The 20,288-nt window shown below is 44.0% G+C and overlaps 2 protein-coding genes and 1 non-coding gene across 3 annotated transcripts in view; all 3 read right to left on the reverse strand.

The window, feature by feature from the left end:
- LOC142437986 (Fc receptor-like protein 5) overlaps nt 1–20,288 on the reverse strand; it is a 128,288-nt gene that overhangs the window by 14,781 nt on the left and 93,219 nt on the right. The window lies entirely within an intron of this gene.
- On the reverse strand, nt 454–615 carry LOC142437933 (U1 spliceosomal RNA). The gene has a single exon (XR_012782432.1). It is a non-coding gene; the product is annotated as a U1 spliceosomal RNA (small nuclear RNA).
- On the reverse strand, nt 4,434–19,626 carry LOC142429293 (Fc receptor-like protein 5). The gene is made up of 7 exons (XM_075534366.1): nt 19,512–19,626; nt 12,866–13,108; nt 9,986–10,231; nt 9,434–9,712; nt 6,592–6,870; nt 4,623–4,901; nt 4,434–4,492 (listed from the first exon to the last, which is right to left on the reverse strand). Exons 1-7 carry the CDS (start codon nt 19,624–19,626, stop codon nt 4,434–4,436), a joined length of 1,500 nt encoding a protein of 499 aa, XP_075390481.1.

Genomic DNA, 20,288 nt, shown 5'->3' on the forward strand with positions numbered 1-20,288 from the left:
TCACAGTGAAGCTCTATCATGTCCCCGACCACAGTTTGAGGCCTGGGAGTCTTCAGGGTGAGCACTGGGAGAGACACTGGAACTGAAGGTGGGAATGAGTTAACAGATACCAGTCTCATTAAAAAAAAAAAAAAGGTCTAAATCAAACTCTACAGGATTGTATAACTGAAAATGCAAGTTCTCTCAGTTCTTTCAGTTGCATTTTTCTGAGCTCACTATGGTTGCCTACTAGGTGATAATTTAGATCTTTTAAATGTATAAACACGCCTACAGATTCACACATATATAGGTAGACAAAAATTACACCTGCCCGGATCACAATATTCACATTTATCTACACACTGGTTTTTCCTCTTCCTAACATAACAGACAGTTTTCCTATGGTCTTATTTAAAGATCTATACCATTTGTTTTTTATTTATTTTATTTATTTCCACCCCCCCTCCTTTTCTTAAGGGGAGACCAAACGCAGTCCCCCACTACCACAAATTATGCAGTCGAGTTTCCCACATTTGGGGAAAACGCAGGGGTCAGCACATCCGGAGTGCAATGGATAAGCCTCGCCCTGGGAAAACCACCTTTGTGATCATGGTATCTCCCCTGCCAGGTAAGTATACCATTTGTTTTTTAAATTAACTTTATTGAATTATAATTCACGTACAATGAAATGCAATGCAGTATTACAAGTGTACTATTTTTTGTTTTTAAAATAAAGTCTGCCCATTTATCTTTAACAACAAAACATTCGATTGTCTATATTTACCCTAATGCATTTGATAAGTTCCCTATTACTTGACACTTAAGTTGATATTAAAAATAATACTGCATTAGACAATTCTATAGATATGTCTATAGACAATTCTACAGACATTTCATATTTCATATGCATTTTTAGGGTAAATCTAAGTGGAATTTCTGGAAAAAAGAGTATGGGCATTTAAAATGATATGTAATGTTAAGTTGTTTTATGGAAGAGATAAACCCACTTCCACTTGCACTAACGGTATATCAGAGTTCCTTTTATTCTACCACCTGCTTAATTACAGTCCTATACATGCAATAGTTTATTTAATTTTGATTATCTTATTATTCTTATTTGAGCCTCTACAGTTGCTCCCTCTGAACTATACATTCATTCATTCTATGTTATGTGAGTTTACAACTTGCTTGTTGATTTTCAAAGAAAACAAAAATCCTCACAACTGGATAAGCAACATTCTAATAAGCAGAGAAAAGACTGGATTTTATTCTACTTCACATGGAAACAGCCATCAAGAAGTCAAATAAGTCATTGCATCGAACAAATCTGTGGCAAACAATCACTTTGAAGTGTTAAAAACAAAGATGTCCTTTTGAAGACTCAGGTGTGCTGGACCCAGCCATGCCGTTTTCAATTGCCCCCTAGGCATGTGAGAACTGAGCAGTCCATAATGCAGCCTGAAGGGGAAGTGATACCTTCACGTTATCGTGCGGTGAATAATATTGAACATACCGTGGATTTACAGAACAAAGAAATAAAGCCAAAATGCTCCTCGGAAGCAAGGCTAGTAGAGCTTCGTCTCCTTGACTTTGGACTTACTTCAGGAGAGTCAGTCCCTGGTGCCGCAGTAGAGGGCCACTGAAAGAGAGGCAGAGCCTCAACGAGACAGACGGGCACAGCGCCACACAACGGGCTCAGACCACAGCAAGCATCAGAGCAGGACCAGAAACGGTTCGGTTCTGGTGTCCACACAGTACTTGTGAGTAGGAATCATCAACTCAATGGCACCACGGACCCAAACAACACGCTGGTGAGATCAGTGTAAGCCATTAACAATTCGTTATTGCCTCAGAGACAATTTACAAATAGCAATACTGAAATCTGCCCTTAATTTTTAAAAAGCATGCACTCAATTATTTTTTATTCCTTACTATGTACTAATAACGGTGCGCTCGAGTTGCAGTGCTGACGGGTTTGGCTGTGAATTGCAAGGTTGGCAGTTCAACCACCGGCTGCTCTGTGGGAGAAAGGCGAGGCTCTCTCGTCAGTCAGCAGCTACAGTCTTGGGAAACCACAGGGGCACTTTGACGCCGTGCAACGGGGTCTTCCTGAGGCAGCGCTGACTCACAGGCAGCGAGTGAAATGTGCACCCACCACTGCTCCATGGTTGCATGCTTCCTTAAATTTTAATGCATAAGAAGCCCAGTGGGGGTAATTCTACTCTGTCAATTGTGGTCTCCACGAATCAGAAACAAAAGGACAGTATACAACAATAAAAACATAATCATAATGTCTCTCTCACTGCCACCCTGCCACCGACTCACTTCTGTTTCCTAGTGACCCCACAGGACAGGAGAAAACACATCTGGGGGTTTTGGAGAGCGTAACTCTTTATGGGAGTAGACAGCCTCATCCTTCTTCCTCCTCCATAATTCTCATGGTTGATTAGCTTCTATTTATCTATTAATATTAGTGGTTTCAACCTGATTTGTGCGATAGTCTTACCCAAAGAAGTGCCAAGTCATTCTGATCCCGGAGCTCACTTTGTGCATAGCCCGGGCTAGGATGCCCAACTAGTTAGAACTACTGCTTTGGGACTGTGTCATATGCTGGAAGCAGAAACCGAGAGAGTGAGAAGTCAGTAGCCAGAATCTCAAGGCGGCAGATACGCGCTGGGCTTAGCAGAAACTAGGAGTAAACAAGAGTCATGAAATGGATGGAAGGAGTTACAGAGAGTGGTTGGTGGAGCCAGGGCCCATGGGCCGGAGGTCAGAGAAAGAACCTCATTGGTGAGCACAGCAATAGTCTTGTGTGTCAAATGCTGGGTCCATTGAGCAGTGTGAGAGAAGCCAATGAAGATACACAGAGGTGAAGAGGAGAAGCCACGCTTTATTATTGGCTTTGCAGCAGCTTAGGCTGTGGTGGCACTTGGTAAAACACACCGCCTAGTCCGAAATTTGAAAAAGAGAGAGGGAGATTTACACAGGAAGGCTGGGGGTTCCACTGTGTCACAAGTTAATCTATTTTTCATCACAGATCCTCTGTGCAAGTAAGCTGGGGTCTCAAACTTATTTTTAAGGAACACCCCTCTCATCCTCTTCTTGACACATGCTTCTCATTTATTTAGCCATAAACTGTAACTTTGCCATGCACCAGTTACCGACATTCTATCTTAAAAGAGAAAACCCGTGATAGTCTCAAGTCAGCATAATTCACTCAAGGGGCAAGAGGGTGTACATATTCTTAGAGCGGAAGAAGAACGGGATATACAACAAAGGAAAACTCCACACGACCAAACTCCCTGCCTTCCAGTCGAGTCTGGCCCACAGGGACTCTCTCGGGCGGGCAGAGCGGAGCTGCTCGTGGACGTCTGAGACTATTCCTCTTCACCAGAGCAGTAAGCCTCATCTTTATCCCACAGAGCGGCCGGTGGTTTTGAACTGCTGATTTGCAGTTAGAAGCCCAGGATATTTGGATTTCAACTTGCGTTAGTTACTTAGTTATATCAAATGCCTCAGTTTCTGGTAATGATGACTTCTCTCTGGGGTCAGCAAACCTCTTGACTATGTGTCACTTCACAAAAAAGTCACTGTTTCTTCTCTGGAGTCCCTGGAGGGAACACCTGGAACACCTTGGAAGAAGATTGCACATTTTATGAGAGAACACTGTGTGTCCATAGGAGTTGGTAGGCACAGGGCATCGTTAATTGGTGTCACGAGAACCGATGTTGAGACATGGTATTACCAAAGTCCCTCAGTTCTTCCACGAGCGCAGCTGCACTGTCTGTCTTGTCTGACGTTGGATGTCCTTACAATAAGCCCACACTTACGGGGGACACCCGAGTTAGTCTGTTTCCTTGTGATGGTCCGATGAACCAGACTCAACATTTTTCTTTCCTTCTTTCGGCTTCTCTATAAAGAAAATTGGCTGCCAATTAAAGGAAGAGCCAACGTGACCCAAACCATAGTGCCATAAAGCAGAAGCCCTCCCAGTGGCGCTGTGAGGCGGGTGATATGGGTAAGCAGGCGCTGCGCACTTCTGGCTGTGACCTTTCTGAAATGCATCTCATGACTCAACAAAACATTGGAAAGACAGACTGCGATACATTGACATTTATTTTTATCGAGTTCCAAGAAGAGGAACGTAGGAAACTGCAGAAAACGGAGGGGATGGTTCCCAGAGAGCCATCTTCTGCTTTCCTTCACCGTTAGCCCTTTCCGAGTCTGCTACTGCATGGCTTGGGGAGCATTTGGAGAAACTGACATTTTGCCCGATATCTGTCTATGGCTACGCTTATGACTAAGTTAATACATGTGAGTGGGTGGATATGAGAGGGTTCTGTGTGTCTAATTAAGACAAATGGGGTTGAATATTTCCTAACATACAGGGCATGAGCAGAGAGTTTAAAGAATAAATTTATTTTGGAAAAAACTGAAGAGTTTATGGAGATTTCTTAGGAGTCTGGTTGAGCCAGGTCTGAGTGAGGGTTGAGGTCTATAAACAGCTGGTTTGCTATAAAGGGAGCCAAGAGGCACATTAGTTGATGAAGGTAGGAAAACGGAAAGAACCTGAAGAGGGATTTGAGATGGGGGCGGGGTGGGGAAGGGCTGGGGGCGTGTCTTGGCAAGAACCCAGGGCTTACCTACGATGATGAGACTCCTGCTTTCACTGTACTTCTGTCCCCAGGCGTTCTGGACAGTGCAGTAGTAGCCTCCGGAATACTTGGAGATCACAGTGAAGCTGAAGGATGCGCTTCCTCCATGCGGGTTAGACTGGCTTCCAAGGACGACATTGTTGTGCCAAAGCTTATACAAGATAGGGGGAGAGCCTTTGGAGGACTCACAGCGAAATGTCACCATGTCCCCCTCAAAAACCTGGGTCACAGGAGGTGTGAGGGTGAGGACAGGTTGAGACAAAGGGACTGAGGAAGAGAGAGAGAGAAGAAAAAAAAAATCAATAGTTGCTTCTGCTTCTTACTGTCGGTTTCAATCAGTGGCCAGTGCAAATGAATAGTTCTCGCTCGGTAGGCCTTCAGGAGGACCCAGGACCCCACAGTTCTTTCTGTTGTGTGCCTTGCTTGACTATCTCTCCCTGGGCGAGCCAGCAAATACACTCTGCCTGAGGGCAAGGCTTTTCACATTGCTGTGAATAGTTAGAGAGAGCTCAGTGGGGCCGAATGCCTTTGCAGACTCAACATGATGTAGGGCTCTGTGGTAGTCACATGTTCTTAGGTCACTTTGAGGACATTAAGAGTGTAGGGCTGGAGTCCAGCCTGTGGATTCTGGAAACTTCCTCTCTTTCTCCCTGGAAGTGGGCCACATGCTCCTTCGCTGCTTCACCTTCCTGTTGAGAAGACACACTCAGGAGCTGGAGGAGCCACGTGAAAATGCTTGCCCTGCCACTGGATCTACAAGCGGCATCATTGTGGGTGGCAGCATGAATCTGAAGAGGCATTTGTGGACGAGTATCGGGCATGCGGACTAATATTGGACTGTGGACTCCATCTGGACTGGGCTGGGTGTTTCCTCAATATGCAATCGGCGTTTGATATAAAGCTCTCTCTTACACAGACATGCGTATCATTGGATTTGTTTCTCTAGTCAACCTGGTCTAACACAGGTTCCCACTGCAAAACCCTAGTCTTCTGCAAACCTAGTGCTCAGAATTTAAGCTCCAAACAGCCACGAGCTGCTGGGAGCACCGCCTCTCCATCCTCTCCCTCGGGTCTTCCTACAGAGTCCCGTTGAGTGCTGGAACGTGGTTGTAGGAGGGGTTGGGGTCTAGTTTGTTTCTGTTGGCAGGGAACTGCGGCTGCTTTTAAGTCTAGTTGCATATCATGGTCTCCAAATTGCCTGCCTCTGAGGTTCAAGACTAGGCTGAAGTTGTTTGAGTTTCACAACAATTGGACAACTAGCTTAATGGCCTTGAGGGCATAAAGCTCAGGAAACAAAGGGAGACAGTGTCTGGTTCCCTTGTGACTGTCTTCTGCCCTGATTCCAGGCTGTCACCCACCCAGGTGCCTCCCCTTATCTTATTGCCTTAATGACTCTACAAATGCTTCATGGACTGCTCCCCCCACACATACACCAAAAATAAAAGTCAATTAGTCCATTTTTTTTTTACTTCTGCTCCTTATGCTAGGTTTCAACTAATGGCCAAATACTTTGGACTGTTTGTGATCTTGTTACCTGTCTGTACTTCAGTGGCTTTTTACACTGCTAATTCTCCACGTTGGATCTTAAGGGGACATGACAACTTCTATGCCCCTGGGAACTGAACTCGGAGTTACTAAGAGCTCTGGAATGAATGACAATTGGGTATGTTGAGGAATCAAATGGTAAGTGGAAAGGGTGCGGGGGGGGGGGGGGCAAAGAAACATTTGGTTCTCCAGGAGCTGAGAAGCAGCAGAGACGCAGCTGCCAGGCTGAGGGGGAGGCATGGTGGCACCTTGGCGCCGCAGTTGGTGTGGTGACTGAGGAAGTCAGGGAAGCGCCTTGGGTTTGCCCAAGGAAATGCAGACGACGCGGAAAGGTAACACGCATTTCTGAAAGGGTTCTTGTGAGCAGCCACTGGCCAAAGGTGGGTGAGGGAAAGAGAAACTTGGGGCTTGCCTCTGATGTGCAGGGTGACTGCTTGACTGCGCTGGGACCCCGCGTCATTGTGAGCTGAGCAGTGGTAGCTCCCAGAATCCTTTGCAGTTACAATGAGGCTCACATACACTGCCTTCCAATTAGAGACGTTTGCCTCCTTCAGTAAGTCTTCATCATGATAAAACTGGTACAGGATGGGTAAAGAGCCTCTCTGAGCTTTACAGGAAAATGTCACCTTGTCTCCCTCAAGAGGTGTGGAGTCCTCAGGCGTGAGAGTGAGGACAGGCTTCGACACAGGGACTGAGAAAGAGATAAAAAGCAGTTAACAATTGCTTCTAGGTTTTTACTGTAGGTTTCAACCAGGGCAAATTCATAGTCTCCAGTGCTCACCCCACAGGGTGACCCAGGACTCTAACACTCTCGGCTCTTGAGCGCCATACTCACTAGTTTGTCTTTTCCTTCCCCACCGGACTTCTGTCCCCTCCTCCACTCCTGTGTGCGTTGCCAAATGGTCTCGTCCATCTGGTAGTGCCTCAGATAAAAAGCCCCCTATCCTGCCACCACGAGACGCACAACCTTACCTGCTTACTTCTTAGCTATGACCATGAAAGAGCTTTTCCACCTTTTGCCTAAAGCAGAGTCATTTTGCTAGATCTACTTCTGTTTCTCCCTTCACTATGGCTAGTCCCAGGGCTCTGCCCTTGATCTTTTGTCCTTTAGATTCACACATCCTTCCAGGGGCTTCTTTTTCTGCTTCTGGAGTCTCCCTGAATCCAGTCTTTCTAGTTACAGTTGAGAGAATTACGTCGGAGGTGTCCTGGGAGATCTGCCTATGACCACTCAGTATCTTGGTCTATCTTCTGACTCCTGTTGCAACACAGACTCATTATCTCCTTTAAAATGCTGCTGGGGAGTCTCTCTTCCCCCCCTTCTCTGCCATCCATCTCCCAGGGAGGAGGTCACAAGATATGACAAAATAACAATCTATAAATTATCAAGGGATCGTGAGGGAGAGGGGAGCGGGGAGGGAGGGGAAAAAAAGAGGACCTGATGCAAACGGCTTAAGTGTAGAGCAAATGCTTTGAAAATGATTAGGGAAAAGAATGTACGGATGTGCTTTATACAATGATGTATGTATATGTATGGATTGTGATAATAGGTGTATGAGCCCCTAATAAAATGCAAAAAAGAAAAAAAAATGCTGCTGGGTTTTCCCGTCAGTGAAGAGGCAGCACCAGGTGGAGATGCAGAACTTCACAGAGCTTTTCTTTCGTTGACCATCACAACTATGAGAGGGACAGAGAAAGTGTGGAAGGCCCTCAACACGATGGATCGATGCAGTGGCTGCAACAATGGGCTCAAGCTTAGGAACACAATTGTGAGGAAGGTGCCGGACTGGGTGGTGTTTTGTTCTGTTGTGCTTAGGGTCACTGCGGATCAGAACCAACTCGATGGCACCTACCAACCACCACAACTACAGCAGCCTTGGAAGCACTCTGGCATCGGATGCTAAACATGGTTCTCGGTTCTCACCGTCCCCATCGCCAGCTCTTTGGAGAAACTATGATGTTGCTTGTCTCTGAGCGGGCTCTACATGGGTTTTCACATTGCTTACTGCCAAGAATGGACTGCTCCCTGACACAAAGATCACTCTGTAAGTGAGTTTGGTTCCTACTGAGAACAAGACATTGAGTAGGAACTCACGCATCTGATGATCAGCAGCCGTTCTCAGCCTGTGGGTCGTGACCCCTTTGGAGGTCAAATGACCCTTTTAGAGGGGTCACTGAATTCATAAAAGCAGCAAAATGACAGTTAAGAAGTAGCAATGGAAATAATTTTATGATGGGGGGGGGAGGTCACCACAATATGAGGAACTGTATGAAAGGGTTGCAGCATTAGGAAGGTTGAGAACCACTGAAGTCAAGGAAAACATTCAATTCTCTAGAAGTTGGAAACCAGAAGGAAGATGTGAAGAAACATGCAAGGATGTGATGGCAACTGTACTGGTGAAGGAAGTCCACCCATGCAGAGGTTTGTGGGAGAGCTGAGGGCTCCGCGAGACACTGCGATGTCTGGGGGGTTAAGCAGGAAGAATGAAGGGGTGCTTTGGTGGGTTTCAGGAAGAGAAGTGTCGTAATGAGGAATGGCTAGAGTTTTGCTTATTGGCAAGGCCGCCCGGAGCTGAGTACCATCTTTGCCACGTAGTGTTGAACTCTGTCAGTTCTCTTTGACCAGGGCAGGATGATCTATACTGAATTTGGATCCCTAACTCAATAAAAGAAGTATGACCTCAGACTGTGAGTGTCTAATGTTCAAGAAGATTTCCTGAGACAGACCCCTTTTAGTCAGGGGAGGCATGTAGGCAAAGGTTTGTAGTCATGCTGGAGTACCTATACAATTTTAGAGACATCAGAAAAAGCAACAGTGGATAAAAGACTATCCCTATTGACATCAAGGTATAATCTAGCTCAGTTCTAAAGCCTGTTCCTGTGGTTTTCTTGTTTGTAGATGCTCCGCTCCAGGTTTTTAGCATTCTAGGACTCTGCCCATCTAACTGAATAAAGTCCACTCAGCCCAATCAAATGGGTCAGTTCTTTACCATCACTATGCAGGGCTAGTAGAAAATTTATGGTTTCCAGGAAGACAGTCTTCAGAGCGAAGAGAAAGCATTGGATCTCATAGCATAAAACAAAAAAAAATCTCATCCAGTCAAAGTTGGCTTCTCTAATATAGCACCGCTCCCCCTCCTCCCCCTCCCCTTCCCACAGGCAGGAATCAGTAGCTCCCATTCTCGGGCACCTCTGCCTACTCTTCCCTGCTCTGGTACCAGCCTCTGCAGACCACACAGCTCGCCGAGACTTACTGTGTACAGGAATCTGGACTTCGTTGCTCTCATGCCATGTCTCAGAAGTCACTGACTTTGCTTTGCAGGAGTAAAAATCCGAGGTCTGATATATGGCAGGAATCTTGAATTCTGGGAAAGGACTCCAGCCTGACCCCAGGTCTTGCTTATTTTTGAAGAATTGGAACTGGAGCTGGATGTCTGTGTTTGGTGAAAAGAGTTGTATCTCACAGATCAGGGTCACCAGGCTCCCTACCACAGGTTTTAAGGGTCTGACCGTTAGCACAGGCGTTGGAAAACCTAGAGAGAAGGGCCAAACAGCCTCTAAGTGACACTCAGAACGTCTCAGGATTAAAACACAATTCACCCTCAGTTTAGCAAACCGAATAAAGCAGGCAAAGGGAGGGCTTACATTGCTTCCTTGCATCCTTTAGTCTTAATTGCTATTGTATTCACTGTTCCTTATAGGAATGTGTCTGCAGTTCCATGGTCTACTCTTTTCTTCCCATTCCACCCATTCCACCTCTCCAAGCCCTGTGACTAACTCATTTCCCCAAATAGTGAAGACTTTACCTTCCACATTGATGTGCACTGTGTTTGAAGAAAAGCTCTCCATAGGCCCCTTTACTCCTTTACAAGTATAATAACCAATATTCTCTCTACTTGCTTGAGGGATATTGAATGTTGAGCCATTACTAACTACTTTATCATTTTTGTAAATTATAGAATATTTCACTTTTAGATTACTCCTTGTCCGACATTTCAGAACCACAGAGTCTCCTTGAAACACAGAGGTTGGACCCTGAAGGATTAGTGGTGCTGTAAAAGAAAAAAAAAACAGTTATTTGGTTCATCTTGTTTGTTTCTCCCATCTTTTAATCATTATTCCAAGTACATTCTATAGGATGGGAGATGGGAAGAAAAGATTCTTAAAGTAATTTCCATTTAATTTTATTCAGATTTGAACTCATGTCCCTAAAATGAACAATAACACTCAAGAGGAAGACATTCTTCAAAATAATCAAGCAAAGGACACCAAAAGGGCAGTATTTTCCCCAAAACAAAGTTAAGGAAGCAGGAAAGTGCATGAAGGAAGAACGAAGGAAACCCCAGGAAGCAAGTTTTTTTGGGATGACAAATAAGCTAATATAAGTGGGTATTCAGAAAATTCATTTAAAATGTGTATTGTGGACAACCTAAGCATGGTATTTTGAAATTTTGCAACAAAATAAAGTCATACTAGCTTGTTATAATATTTCTCAACAGGATCTAATGTGAGGCACCAAGATGGATAAAACATCAATTTAAAAGAAATATAAAATCTGCTACAATGGAAGCAAGAACAACATCAGATTTATGGTGAAAGTAGAGAATGGCAAAATCATTGATGGTTTATAAAAAGTTTAAAGCAACAATGCCCCCACCAACCCAAAAAATCAGCAGTTTACAAAGGGATAACTCATTTTAAGAAGGGACAAGATGATCTTAAATATGAAGTCCATAGTGGAAAACCATTCACATCAATTTACAAGGGAACAATCTTGTTTTTACCCTTGAAAATAACTGATGATTGACAGCAGAAATAATAGCCAACACCATAGACATCTAAATTGGTTCAGCTGACACAATTCTGACTGAAAAATTAAAGTTGAGAACATTTCTATTTGATGGGTGTCAAAATTGTACCCAATCAAGGGAAGGCAATAACAGTGACTTCAATAGGTATGTTAAATAAGTGATGGCCTGAAAAATTTACTGGGAACATCATAGCAGGAGATGCAACATGGCTGTACTTGTTCCGAGACAGGCTTGTTTGCTCTTTGGCAGTCCGTGGTACATTCGTGATTCTAGGCCAGCACCACAATTCAAATTTATCAATTCTTGTTCAGTCTTCATTATTCAAATGTTCAACTTTCACATGCATATGAGGTAATTGAAAATACCATGGCTTGGGTCAGGTGTACCTCAGTAGATATGCCCCATGACCCAGCAATCTCTCTACTCAGTATACACCCCTAAAGAAATCAGGAATGAAGTACGAGCAGATATAAATGCATATTCGTATGCATCGCAGTACTGTTCACAATAGCAAGAAGATGGAAACAACCTAAATGCCTACCAGTGGAAGAATGGTTACACAGACTTAGTTACGGACATGCAATGAAATAATTAATGCACCTAGCTAAAGAGTAATGATGAAACTGTGAGCCATCTCATGACATGAATAGATTTGGAGGACATTGTGCTGAGTGAAGTTCATCAATTACAAAAGGGAAAATATTGTATGACACCACTGTTATAAAAAATCAAGAGAAAGATTTCCATACCAGAATAAACACATTATGATGGTTACTAGGGACATGAGGGAAAGGGGGGGAGGAGAAACCATGGGCTAGAAGGCAGATGGATGTTTACCTGGGTCAAGTGGAAAAGAATATCGTACAGGACGGGAAGAGAATAAAGCAGTTGGGGGGCAGAGGAAGCTATTGGGTGGTTTGATAAATGGTTTCAGATGCTGATTATAAAAATGATCATCTGAAATGTAAAGCCTGACCTACTTCGCAATATGCATATATGCGGAGAGAAAGAAACATGCAACTATGAGAAAATTCTCATGCTAGCTACAATTCCAAGACTTTATAGGCATACAGTTATTAAAAGTTTAGATTAAATACTTAACAAATTTCCTTTTATCTGAGCAAATTGTTAAGAAAAATTCCTGAGCCTCATTCCTGTAGATGTGGATTCAATTAATACAGGGTATTTCCTAGGTGTTTGTATATTTACAAGTTTCCAGGCAATTTCTGCTTCAAAGCAAAGTGAAAGAACATAGACATAGAGACATTAATCTGTTCGGTGGAAATTATAGTGTTTACAGATAGCCTTTAGCTATTATGTAAGATGATTGTGTCCTTTTACCTATAGCTATTTATTGCCATTATCACATATAATATATACATATTATATATCTCATATACAATATATAGACTAGAAATTCTTAATTTATATTTAAAATGAAGAAGTAAACTATATTCCCTATGTGGAAGTATAGACAGTTTTAAAATTTTCTCTTTGTCCATGATGTGAAGCAAACACATTCCTTACAGGTGAATGGTGCTAGTTTGAAAAAAGATTGAGTTTTGTTCAGAAATGATTTCTAAATGAAATTCCCACTTCTTGGGTGAAGGGAGACAGCGGTCGGTGTAAGACATGAAAAAAACGATAAATTATCAAGGGTTCATGGGAGAAGGAAGGTGGGGGAGGGGGAAATGAACTGATACCCAGGGTTCAAGTAGAAAATGTTTGGAAAATGATGATGGCAACCAATTACAAATGTGCTTGACAGAATGGATGGATGCATGGATTGTGATAAAAGCTGTAAGAGTCCCCAATAAAATGATTAAAAAAAAAAAAAAGAAAAAAAAAAAAAAGAAATTCCCACTTCTTTCTCACCTGATGTAAATGTCAAACACACAGGGTTACTTAAGGCTAAGTCCTGGAACTGACAGCTGTAGCATCCAGAAACTGAAGGCCTAAAGGTGTGTCCTGTGTGTTGTTTCGTAGATTTCTCATAGTACCAGATTGCTTTTCTTGATGAGGGGAAGTCAAATCCATTGCAAGTCAGAGTCACTCTCTCTCCTTGGAAGACTAGTGTCCACAGAGGACTGAAGGAAATCACACTCTTGGAAACAGTTGCTGAACAGAAGAGAAACAGTGTGAGGTGGAGACGCTGCAGTACCAGCCCTGCAATTTGTGGTATCTAGAGGAGAGGCGCTGGTTTGGAAACTCCGTCCAAAGGTCCCAGGCAGGGGCGCTGCTTTCTCACCCACTCCTGGGGGAGACTGATTTCTCAGAGGATAAAAAACTCCCCAAACCAAGCTCACTGCTATTCAGGCAATTCCAACTCAGAGACACCCTGTTAGGCAGGAGAGAACTTGTGTGGTTTTCTGAGACGGTAACTATTTACAGGAGTAGAAAGCCACATCTGTGTTCCATGGAACAGTTGGTGGAATTGGATTGATGAGCTAGAAGCCCAACACGAAACCCACTACGGGGATGGCAATCAACAAACATGTCTCAAAAGAGCCCTGCCAGCAGGGTTCAATCACTGTCAGATGCCTTACGGGGAAGCTGTTAGCCAGTTATGGAATTGGTTTGTAGAGAAAGCCACTCAGTGCCCCAGTTTCTTCACCATACTCAGAAACTCATAAGAACTTTCCAAGGAGTTCTTAAAATTGCAATTTGACACGTTCACTGTAATGGAGATATCGGCACGGAAAATAGCTAGAGAAATTCACTTACCCAGGCTTTGATGTGGGAGATGAAGCGTCAAATGCCCACAACAATCCTATCATTTGCAGTCATCTAGCTACCCAACTGTGGCAGAGCAAGGGATGGACAAGCTATTGGCTAGAATTCAGAGATGACCTAGGCAAAGATTAAACCCTGGGCAGTTGCTTTGGAAAAGGGGAGGAGTTGCAGAGATTTCTTCTATTCATGGCTCCTCAAATATCCAAGATGCTCGCTAACCCAGAAGACTGACAGTAAGTCTAAACTAAAAAAAAAAAAAGGAAAAGTCATATACATAGTTTATCTTCTCATCTCCTTTTTTTTTTTTTTTGGTTAATTTCTTCCTTGAAAGGACCCACTTGTCAATCCCCGATACTTTCTGCACTTAGTATTTTCAAAATCTCTCAGGAAAAGAAGGGAACAATGAAAATGACACACAACTAAAGACAAAATGCAACCCGCTCTTTTACATGATGGCATAAATGACGCTAAAGTTGAAGTTGATAATCTTTGGGGACAAACTCTAAGTGCTTTCGAGCTCCAAATTTGTTTGATTCTATGGGTTGATGGCCTAATGAGTGGCAACTGGCCATCCTGGAAGGATTTTCCTGCAGTCATGTTATCTCAGAGGTGACTTGGGGGTGAAGAAACTTGCATCTAGAGATGCAGGAGTGGCCGGAGCCCAGGGAAGTGTCCCTTTGCTCCCCAGAGATTTCCTGGAAGATTTTACTCCTGACAATGTAGGAGTTGCAATCTCCCCACCGGCACCTCCAGATGTGAAGCCTCCCGAGGGGGCTCCTGGTTTCTTGACCTTTCTCTTCAGTCCGGCTCGTTACCACGGGATTGGAGAGTTCTTGCCTAGTAGTTACGTGAGGTCCATTTGAGAGAGAAACAAGTGCATGGTCCAACAAAGGTCAGGAGCTTCTTATACAGTCACTCCTGTACCCAGGCCAGAGTGACCATTACGCCCTTGGGCAGTGGGAGTGGACTAGGTGACGATGGCCCAGTCTTTCACCTCCATGATGGCCACGGCAGGAAACACAGGAGACCGTAAGGTGTCTCAGGAAGCTACCGCAAATGCTTTATGTCTGTTAGGGAGAAACTCTTAGCCAGAGACATTGAAGAAGAGAAGAAATGGGAACTCACCAGACTTTCCAGTGATGAGAGCTGAAAAATAAAATAACAAAGTGAGGAGCCAGAAATGAACACACCATAGCGATCTTTGACTTTTCGATGGCAATGTCTACCCTTCCGCTCATTTATGGTTTCTTGAACTAATAGCTTCATTTTAAAAACCATGCAGGCATTCACTGAAGGTCTAGTATATCTGAGACATTGTGCTTGGACTTCTTAGTTGATTAAAAAATGAAATTGACTTTAAGAAGTTGCTAGGCTCAGGAGACATGAAGCAAAGTTATTACTAAAATATAGGCTGTAAGTGCAATAGTAGAAATATGACATGGGATACATAGGGGCAAAAGGTGAAGATGTGGGGTGAAGATGGTGAGATCAACCATTAAAGACACCCAAAATAGGTAGCTTATGTGAATGGGAAATAGGGAACAGTTAGGCAATGTGGCAAGTGGCGATACAGCGAGTACTTGAGGCATAAAAAGACCAGAAAATACTAGATTGGTTGCTGTCCACTCAATCCCAACTCCATGTGTGTGGAGTGGACGTGACTGCATGAACCCCACCTATACCATTAACTGCATGGGAAGAATCGGCATGGATAGAATTTCCATCTGAAAACAGCCAGGTTTCAATTTCCCCTTTCTCCATACCTTATTGCCTGACTCCTTCACACACTTCCTCTCTCAGCTACCCACCCAGAAGTAGGTCCGACTCCATTCCTGGCCACCTGGGGCCCGAGCCTCCAGCAGCAGACACAGGTATAGGCGTTCTCAAACTCCCTACAATTCATATGAGCAGGCTTCTCTCTTCTTACTCTCTTCCACCCTTTCTCAACTTCTGGAACCAGTTCACCAGCTAGAAGGACTCTAGCCCTTTCTCTGCCATCCAGGTGCCTAGAACTAAGTCTTCACAAGTCAGCCCTGTCCATGCAGCCCCTGCTGGCTCACTGGCCCCTAGGAGTTCACTAATTTTCTATAACACAAAATGAATCTTCTCAATTTCACAAAATTTACAGGAACTATTACCTGTATTGGAGCCCTGGCGATTCGGTGCTTGCTGCTAACCGCAAGGTGCTAACCATTGGCAGCTCTGCAGGAGAAAGCTGTGGCAGTCTGCTTCCTTAAAGAATATTGCCTTGAATACCTACGGGGCAGTTCATCTCATCCTGGGGGGGGGGGGGTTTGCTTTAAGTCAGACTCAACTCAATGGCAATGGCTTAGGGGGGTTTATAGCCTATACTCAAAAGTTACCCGTTCTGTTGCATATAGGTTGCTATATTTGAAATCTACTCAACAGCACCTATCAACAATGAAGTTTACTATAAACAGAGAGACTATAAGGAAAGAGGTTTATCAGTGCAGGCCTAGGAGAGGTCCCAGCAGCATCAAGCTCCCATTCACCCCATGGGCATCCTGCATCTTCTCCAAACGTGATTTTTTTTTTCACTAATCTGTGAAACTCCAAAGAGAGCTACAAGGTCCCTTCTGCACCGGAACCTCAGTGAATATTTGGGGCCTTAAGACTGGGGCCTTAGTGCATAGTCATGATCAATTGAGTCAAAAAATACAAAGGATTGGGTGCATCACGCCCCCCTTTTCCTGCAGCCTGGTGCTGAGGTCCTGTGTAGCTCCTACACATTTACATAAGATTAAAAGTTATCTGGCAATTTCTAAAACATAGGCTCTGTGTTTGCTGACAATTATGAGCTCTTTTCAGAAACCAGAGACAAGAGCCAAAGTCAAGTTCTTTTAATCCCACAACAGAACGGCACTCCTTAGGCTGTGGTCTTTCAAAATCACGTCACCAAGACTTTCTTCGGAGGCAGCTCTGGGTGGGTTCAAGCCATCAACCTTTCAGTAGGTAGTCTAGCAGTCAACCTTTTCTACCACTCGGGGAAATCAGAAATGGGAAGAAGTGAGGAAATAACACTGAAATATAGATGTTGGGGAATCCAGTGGGGGAGGTAAGATTAGAGAAGGGCATAGGATGAAGTCATAGGTGGCAGGTAGCTCAGGTGGATTGAAAAAGCCATGTAAAGGTTTCCAGTAGGACCATGACAAGGTTAGGATTCGTAACTTGGATGGACTGCTCTGACAGTGGGCGGACTTGAATCAGAGAAAAGGTCAGAAAGCAAGACAAGAGATGGTGATGCTACCTTTCCTTCAGAGTATGTCTCCAATATCATCTTCATTCCTTATTTGTTTATTGCCATTCCTGCTGTCTAGAATGGAAGCGCCATGAGAGCAGAGGTCACTTTTGTGTTCTGAAGCCCTGGAGTGAGGCCTGGCATACAAGAGATGCTCCATCAAGTATTAATTGAATTATGAATTCACGGACTAAATCACTAATAGTAGAGATAGAAGGGATACAGTTTTGAGAAATGAATAATGGGAGAGAGGGGAGGCAAACTTATCATGCTTATCAATTAAACATGCCAGAGGAAGGACATATTTGATTCATTTAGTCAGTAGGCATTTTTAGAATGCCAACCATATGCAAGGAAGTGGCGAGGCCATGGAAATTTCGCAGTGAGTGAAAGAGAGACTGCCCTCTGTGTGTCATGCTGTGTTGGGCACTGGGCTGCTAATGGCAAGGCTGCTCTTTCAGATCCACCAGGGAAACATGGGACTGTCTGCTTCCTATTTACAGTCTCAGGCACCTATATATGTAGGGCGGCCAAAAGTCAGACTCGACTAGTTGGCAGTCAATTTGGTTTGACATTTTGGGATCAATAAGAGTATTGCAGAGAACAATGTATTACCCCCCAGTACCTAAGTAACTTGGTCACCAGGGTCTTTGTGTGCATTAAATACAACTAATAGTTTCTGAAGATCTTTCATGTGTGAAGCATTCACATAGATTGTTTCATGCAATCCTATCAACAAAATAAATACAATGATTATTCCCATTTTAAAGACCATAAAATTGGGTTGAATAAGTAGTTAGTGGCAGAATGGAATTAAGAATCTGAATCCTGTTAAATTCTAAAGTTCTTGCACCTGGTCATTACTCTAGCCTGTTCCTCTGGGTGGGCTGTTCTCCTTTCTCTGGGATAGTTCAGGTACCTTCCAACTGAATCTATTTCCCTTACATCATTCTCCACTCCATCCCTTCCTCCACCAACACCATTTTTTACCTATCAGCTTCTACTTAACCTTTGTTTCATGAAGCTTTTACCAGAACCTCAACACAGTATGAGCTTCCTGAACCATCTATTGGTAGTCAAAGCAACAACAACAAGAATAACTACAACAAATCTACCACTGAATGGATTTTGACTCGTAGCCACCTCATGTGTTAGAAAGTAGAATTGAGCTCCATAGAGTTTTCTTGGTTGCCATCTTAATGGAAGAACATCACCAGACCTTTCTCCCTCAACACAGCTGGCAGGGTTTGTACTGCCAACCTTTGGCTTCGCAGCTGAATGCCAATCACTTGCATCACAGACAGCAATTTAACTGAGGCTTGGTTGCATAGTTGTTTCTTGTACATTGACCTTTCTGAGGCTCTTCTAGCTTATGAACTTCTTGAATACAGAAATGATGGCGTCCACTCTTAGAACCAACTACAGGGATGTGCATAGATATTTCTCAATAAATACTTATCGAAGAAGGCGAATAAACATATCTATTTATGTGTACTTTAAACCCTGTTTTAAAAAATCAACCAGTCTGGATGAATGAATTGATAGGCACTATGCCCCGGTGGTGTTGTTTTGTGTGTTCAGCTGCTGACCACAAGGTCAGCAGTTCAAAAACACTAGGCACTCATCAAGGGAAAGACGAGGCTGCTTACGCCCATAAAGAATGGCAGTCTCGGAAGCCCACAAGGGCAATCTTACCCTTCTTTAAGGCATCTGACGATGGCGCTCCATGGGAGAAAGACAGGGCTTTCTACTCCCTTAACGAGTCCCAGTCTCAGACACTCACAGGGGCCGCTCTACTCAATCGACTCGATGGCATCACAGGCATCAGTAGGATGTCACATTTCTTAGGTTTCCCCTTGTCTCTCCTGATCCCCAACTAGCTCCTTAATCGATCAGTTGCTTCAAATGGTTTGGCACTTGTGTGCAGAGGAAAGAGGCATGCTTCACGTTAGAAACCTTGCCCTCCCAAGCCTAGGAGCAGGATCTAGCCTGGTCACACACAGAGACATCTTCTTTGTGGACATGGGGCTTCTCTGATAAGACATAACAAACCGGCACATTACATTTTCTGGATTTCATGACGTAGTAAGTATGGTTTCTTGCTCTGTAAGGTCTAAGGCTTTTTATCCAACCTCTACTCATATACTTAAGGAGTCCTGGTAGAATCGTGGGTCGGTCATGGGGCTGCTAGCCTCTACATAGGCAATTCAAACCCCCCAGCCACCCTGAGGGAGGAAGATGGGCTGTGTGCTCCCAAAGAGATGGACAGTCTCCGGAACCCTATACAGCCTCTCGATGAGTTGGAATCCACTCAGTGGCAGCAAGATTTTTTGTGGTTTGGATCATATTTTTAAGCCTCAAAAGAGGAAGCCCGGGGCTGCACAGTGAACCCCAAGAACACAGGCTCTCCAAGAAGAAGAGACTAGCTGGGCTGCTATAAGCCCCGAGCAAGGCTGTGCCCTGAAGGGGTAGAGAGGGCGCCTGACTGAGCTGCTGCCTTCCAGAGCCTGTATCGATGTGTCAACTCACCTGGGACCAGGAGTAACGCCCACCGCAGCATGAAGACCTGGCCCAGGATGACTCCAGAAGAGCAGTCTCCTCGGGTAACAGCTGGTTTTGAGCTTACAGTCTGTACATCACACATACGAAGCTAAAAGGAACAGCTTCAAGAAACCGTCTTTCGAAAAGAGCAGGATGCACCACTAATTGAGAAAAGGGAAGTGGGAGTACCCTTCTTTAACTACCAATCAAATTTTCCTGCCCTCTGATTCATGTGAGAAAACACATACTCGGGTGTTTGAAAAGCACACCTCCTACGTTGCGACTGCTGGGAAATTACCTTACCCAGAAGATGTGAGGAGAATTGTACAATGATGTCCATTGAAGCATCATTCGCCCTTGCCTAAACACCACCAGAACCAACCCAAGACTGTAGGTATGTAACTGTTTGAAATATTCCAATGTATCCATACAATGACACACAATGTAATCAGTTAAAAGAAGGTGGAGCAGGTGGATTCTGGGCTTCCACTTAACTCTAGCTCCAATCCAAGAACAGCTAGTTCTGATAACATGGCCCTGTTTAATACTCATCTTCATGAAATGACTAGCGAAGACAGGTGCTACAGAAAAGTGTGGTGAAGAAAGCAGACGGTACCCAACTACCAATCAGAATAGTATCCGGGGTCTTAAAGGCTTGTTTCCAAATAAGAGTCCATCTAAGCAAGGAGTCAACTAAATCGACATAGAAGAAGCACACCAGCCTGTGTGATCCAAAGATGACAACAACAAAACCCAAGTATGATG

This window comes from Tenrec ecaudatus, chromosome 1 (assembly GCF_050624435.1).
Source record: "Tenrec ecaudatus isolate mTenEca1 chromosome 1, mTenEca1.hap1, whole genome shotgun sequence".
Taxonomy (NCBI): Eukaryota; Metazoa; Chordata; class Mammalia; order Afrosoricida; family Tenrecidae; genus Tenrec; species Tenrec ecaudatus.